At 42.7% G+C, this 6,000-nt stretch overlaps 1 protein-coding gene across 1 annotated transcript in view; it reads left to right on the top strand.

The window, feature by feature from the left end:
- Nucleotides 1–675: 675 nt before the first annotated feature.
- The window catches only part of camta1b (calmodulin binding transcription activator 1b), a gene marked incomplete at its 3' end in the record, with an annotated part of 228,930 nt that continues 223,605 nt past the window's right edge, over nucleotides 676–6,000 (top strand). Inside the window, exons 1-2 of the mRNA XM_079482727.1 lie at nucleotides 676–732; nucleotides 3,884–3,985. Of these exons, the coding sequence (XP_079338853.1) occupies nucleotides 708–732; nucleotides 3,884–3,985 (127 nt within the window). The 5' untranslated portion in view covers nucleotides 676–707. The remainder of the gene's footprint in view (nucleotides 733–3,883; nucleotides 3,986–6,000) is intronic.

Here is a 6,000-nt window from a genome sequence, read left to right as displayed (position 1 = left end):
AGATCTTCTACGCGCGCTCTGAAACATACAGATGTTTTTTTTGGTTGGCGTCACTGGTGACCTCAGACAATATCCTTTTTGGAGTAAACTGGACATATTCATTACGCCCTCGTCCATGCCGTCCTGTGACCTATCAGAAAGTGTAAACATCATCTTTATATGGAGCAGAAGATTAACGACATTAACGTGGCTGTTAACATCTAATTATATGACACAATGGGCCATGTTATTAGCACTTAGACTGCCGGGCACGTATCATTTTATGATAATGAGGCTCGGTGGGCAGAATGAGTATAGGTATCAAATCTAAATCCATAATATTTGAAACCCTGTAGACGCGTTTTTTTGTTTTTCTTGTAAATCGGTTTTGTTTTTCATAACACAGATCTATGGTTTCCCCCTAAATCCCAGCCTCGCATTCAAGAAAAGCTCATTGGTGGCTTGATTTTAAAGGTGTCTACTGAATAAAACGAATGCGCCAATAGGATGGAGCGGATGGATAAAAGGGGGAATGATTTCGCAAATTCATTAAGCATCACCGAAAATACCTTTGTCATTTATATCACCCCGTGGCCAATGGCATGCGCACATTCAAGGACGCGCCTCCTGCCTCTCGCCCCCTCCTCGAGCCGCGTCCTCGCCGTGAACGCGCGTGGTACCCCCCCGGTCGCGAGGAGGAGGAGGAGGATGTGGCGCGCGGAGGGGAAATGGCTGCCGAAAACAAGCCGGAAGGTAAGAGAGAAATAACAAGATTATTATTTTTCATTTCGCAAGTTTGGCAGCATCAAGGTCCAGATAATGAAGATGAGGATAGGGAGGCGCGGGTGGGCGCGCCGGGAAAAGTCAGTGACATTTTCGCTTGCCTTATGTTTGTCACGAAAAGCTGAAGCGCTGATGGGATTAGCCATCTCTGAGACAGCTATTAAAATAATAGGAACGGAGTTAGGTAATCACGGGCTACGTTTGTAAGGTGACTCCTTTCATCTCAAAGCGCGCATGGAGGTTTTTGAAAGTGACACGCATCTAAGTCAAGCAAAGGAACAGCCTTCGTTAGACGGAGAGAAGATGTTTTATAACTGAGCCGCGCACATGAGCGCATCAGACGAGATGAACGCGTGAAATGACTCGCATATGGTTCAGAGTGGGATTCCTCCACACCGCATCCACGTTCCCCGTGGGCTGACAAACACGCAGGGAAACGATCTCCGTTAAGTCAAATGCGGTCAACTACTTCGTTTTTCTTTAGCATTGAACAGGGCGACGCTTTTAACTCCAAAAGCGATAAATGCAGATTTATGGTGATGCTCTAAAACGTGATTGATTTCTTTCCACCCCCACCAGAACCCCCCTTATAGTGACTGAACCCACCGACAGCTGCTCGATGCTTCAGTCTTGTGAGGAATATTTTCCCTAGAATAACGAAGGGTTTGCCGCTCCTGTTTTGAAGCTGTCGGCGCTTATAAGATATTAACAGTATTTCGAATTGGGAAAGGACGCGATACAAATTGAAGCGGAATTTTAATGAGGCTGCAAAATGAAAGGTACGTTTTTCCTCTCTTCTAAGAAGATGATCGCTAACTAAATCTGTGTTTCAATTTAAGCTCTCTAATCGGTATCATTTTTTTTAGATAGTTGTATTTTGTCTGGCATGCTTTCAAAAGTTCATTTTGCACGAGCTCCGTGTTTAAAATTAACGTTTTGTACGTCGCTCGTTGATCTTGTTTTATGTAAAGTGGATACATCAATGACATTCTTTAGGATTAAATGATACCGAATTACTTTTAATTAAGTGTCACGTTCTTGATTGATTAGTTTGCATATCTGAAACAATGCTGATTGTCGAGTTATGTAGGAAAATTGGGTCTGGAATAGCTTAAAATTACAGCCACGAGTTTGTCAACATTGAATTATTTATTCAACTACTTTGTCAGTCAAGTCAGTTTAGGTCATAGGGGCCACAGGGTGGCGGTATTGAGCTGTCCAACTCAATTACCCCAACACACACACACACACACGCACACTTTGAAAGTAAGAATGATAATCAAGCCTGCCTATTAAAGAATTCCATCAAAGTGACAAAGTTGCCCTTTGTGATTAGGGTGAGCTGTGCAGAGTGTCTGCGTGGGACGGTCAGTGTGCATGTGTGCTTTTCCCTTTTGTGAACACTGGGACATACAGGAACATCAAGTAGAAAGAAATATTTCTTACCCACAACTTTGGATATATACACACACATTTTTTGTGGTTTTTGGTGGATATCTTCATTTTTGCTGTTGCCGGGAAAGATGACCTGGCCAGAAAAAGGTATCATAGTCTTTCTTTTTCCAAATTTTGCTTATTTAAGTCCAGTCGTGTAAAACAATGCTTTGCTCTTGTGCTATTTCTTTTTTGGAAAGATATGTGTCATAAAGGACAGTAAATTTGGGGAGAGAAAGATCTCATGCTATTTTTACCCATTTGAGCTGCTACGGAACAGGAGAAAACATTGCCTCTTTTGACCTGAACAGCCTAAAACTGTGTCATGCATTTGTATCTGACAGTTTTCGGCTCCTGCAAGCTTCCTGTATCAGTTGTGTTCTCTTCCTCTACACAGGACACATCCTTCCATGTAAGCTGTTCATGTTGGCAAGAACCACTGGAGAATATGTTTCTCTCATTACATATTATTCTGTAATGTTTCTGTTGCATAGAAAGTGAAGGAGCCAGTCTCTCGTCTCGAAGACAGTTGCATCTGTGTTGTATTTTGTTCTTTCGCATATATGCTCTTACCTGCCTGTACTTTGTTGAGAACGGCAGGCTGTGTAGGCTAAACTGTATGTATTTGGTTGCTCATCAAATCTAGGTTTCTCTAATTTATCAGAGAAGTGAAATCTCATGGTGTGGTATTACATAAATTGAAGCTCTCGGGTGTTTCTGATCCGTGTTTGGCAATACTAACAGCAGCACTCTTGTAGGAAAATACAACTGATACTACTGGCTCTGCCAGACAAATCTTGTTGCGAAGAACTATCTAGACCGTCTGATGTATTGCCTGGCTAAATGAACATGGGTAGATATCACATAATAAAAGGAAAGCGTGTTTTTCTCTTTCTATCTAAAGATATTTCTATTTGAACTCTGAAGACAAAGACCCTAATGAATTGATTTTATGGATTGATTTCGCCAGGAAGTAGAGGTCCAGTGTTGCCAGTTCTCGAGTAAACCCTCTATTAAATCCAGCCGTCACTATTCAAGGGTCATTGTAAAGGATTAGTGAAGTTCAACAATGTTTAGGTAACAACAAGATAAAATAAAAGAGTTGATAGTGTGAAAGTTAGATTAGCTAAAGTCTAAGGATTTGGTGCTGTTTGTCCTTCAGAATTATAGCATTAGACATTATTTCACTTAATGCAGGTGTTTACTTAAGCAGTCGTTTTGTTATCATCGTTCGTGGTGCTAATGTTAAGATTTCAGAAAGCTGTTAAACAGAAATTGAACTCGATGTCGTCCATTTTTTGCTCACATACATAGGAGTCATATGGAACACATGGATGCTGGCAAAGCTCTTCGTGGCTGTAGGCAAGCATGATGGTTTTCTGTCATTTTTTATGTCCTTACGCTTCATTAACATGTCACATCGAGCAATGAAACATGCATGTGATTTGAAATGACTTTTCGACCTCTGGTGGTCGTACCAGTCAGTTGTGGCTTGACTATGCTGGCACATGGCAACAAAACTATCAATGAAAAGCGGGGCAGTGGGGTCATGCAGATTCACTAGCTTCTAAAAAAATAATTCAGAAAGCAAGAGTTAAAGACCTCTTTATGAATAAAAGGGCATTGTATATGTGTACCAACCCAACTTTTCCCCTCACTCTTCCTTCCCCCACTGTGTCCCCTGTAGGACTGAAGAAAGTACGTAATCCGGATCGAATGTACAGAACCGCCGTCGGTTACACCGGCCACGTTCCTCCTAAGAGTGTCAGCGATGACACAGACAACAACAGTAAGACAGCCGGCTTCCTTTTCCACTGCATCCCTCAAAACATGACAACGTTATGATATGTATATGATATGATTCATTCTCTCCGCCCATTCGTTTACATTTAACCTCATTATTCCCGCACCTATAGTTCATCAAGGGTTTTTTTGTAGTACAACCACAGCCCAAACCAAAGAAAGAGCTAATTATTGTAAAACTTCACAGTTTCGATCACAAAGCCTTTTTCGTAGCACAACAGTGGTGGGTTTTCCGGTGTGTTTACCAGGTTCAAGAGTGTATAGAATTCTATCAAAGCAATATGTAAAATGTTCAGTTACTATGTGACTTTTAGCGGAGGCAGACATGAGGGAAAGAAGTGAGGGGTAGAGGCTGTTCTCGGTAGTTCAGCCTAAAAAAGGCCAGCGTCTCCTTTTCATTCAGCCCCATTACAGATGATGTTTATTCATGCATGGCCGTGCTGCTTCGGAACGAGCGGCATATTTTTGGAAGCAGAAGCTTGTTGTCATGGCTAATCAACGCACGGCGCTCTTTGAGCACTGCCCGGGCGTCTGCTTGTGTGGGTGTGGACGTGGGTGTGTTCACCGCCCGATTCGCCTTTTTATGTCTGCCTCTCTTTCCATCTCTCTCTGTACAGCCTTCGTCATGGGTTTTTGCTGAATGATTGAGGATGTTGCAAGGTCACTCACTTAATAAAGACACTAACATGGAGACTAAGAGGCAGGACCTCTGCTGGCCGTTTGTTGCCGGTTGAAGTGTAATTAGCACCTGGATGGATACACGTCACGCCCGTCTCATGACTAAGGTTTAGCTGTAGTTGTTTTACATCTAGGTTTTGTGTTTAAATGTAATTGTAGACAAGTGGATATTACGATGGTTATAGTCAAATAAAAACAGTTTTTCTAAAGCATTCTTTGAGTCTTGAATATCTTGGAACGGGAGGATGAAAGGAGATCCAGTTCATGCAGCCATCTACAAGGGCCCCATTTCAGCCTGGTTCTTTTGCTTTGTTGAGCCAAGAAAAGCTTTGGGAGCCAACTGGGACAGAACCAGAATGTCGAAGTGAGCTAATTGGGAGGAATCCTGGTCTGCCGTTCTTCTCCTCTTCCCCAGTGTCCAGCGTACTGAGCATAGCCTTTTTTTACCCAACCAGTGGATCCCCCAGATGAACTACACCCACTTATTAAAGCAGCCACTCATCAAGTCTCTTTAGAATATGTTTATATCTGTTTCGTTTTTTCATGAGGTCTGTTTCAGTTCAGATCTCGGCAGACTCTTTCTGACACAAGTAATGTTGTGCGTGTTTTTTAAAATGCTTTAATATGTCTTCTAGGAAAAGAGTCACTAGACAAAAAGCTGTTAGCCCAAGGGGACCAAAGAGAGAATCATCCTCTGTCGTATTTCACTGGAAGGTTGACATTGTATTAATTTGCTTTCTCGTGGCAAAGCCAGCATCCCGTATCTTGAGCGTTTCATCAGGCGGGGCTTTATTTTCGAAAATGCCCTCGCAATTAAGAGCGGAGTTGCTGCCGTACAGATCTTCTAAATTGGGTAAGATAAAATTTAATTGAGATCCAGCAAGTAATGAGAGGTTTTGTTCATGTTGGAGAGAAGCAAACAGTTGACTGAACCGCTCTGCCAAAGGAGAGAGCGGAGAGACGCTGGTCTCCGGGGATGAACAGAGAGGTTATCGCAGAAGTGGCCTGCTGTCTTGGAGGAGTTTGAACTCTGTGAGGCTTCTTTTTGATAGCGTAACATCACAGGCTATCAAAATGTTTGGCTGTAATTGTGCCAAGCGTGTCGAGCATCCGGTGACACTTCACTTGGCGACGGCTTATGTCACCTTTTATAACCATCACGCTTGATCTGTGCATGTCAGCACACATTCACTTTACTCAGTTTCGGGCGTGATCAAGCCAGCACGGCATGACAACCCGTTTGTTTCTCCAGCTGGCTATAATGGAGCTATAACCTTCCATTTGAAGGGCAGCTCTCTGTGCTTTTGAAGACATGCGACGATA

Source organism: Barbatula barbatula (genome assembly GCF_947034865.1).
Source record: "Barbatula barbatula genome assembly, chromosome: 20".
NCBI classification, from domain to species: domain Eukaryota; kingdom Metazoa; phylum Chordata; class Actinopteri; order Cypriniformes; family Nemacheilidae; genus Barbatula; species Barbatula barbatula.
The sequence above is the reverse complement of the archived record's forward strand: the minus strand, read 5'-3'. Positions and strand labels throughout refer to the sequence as shown.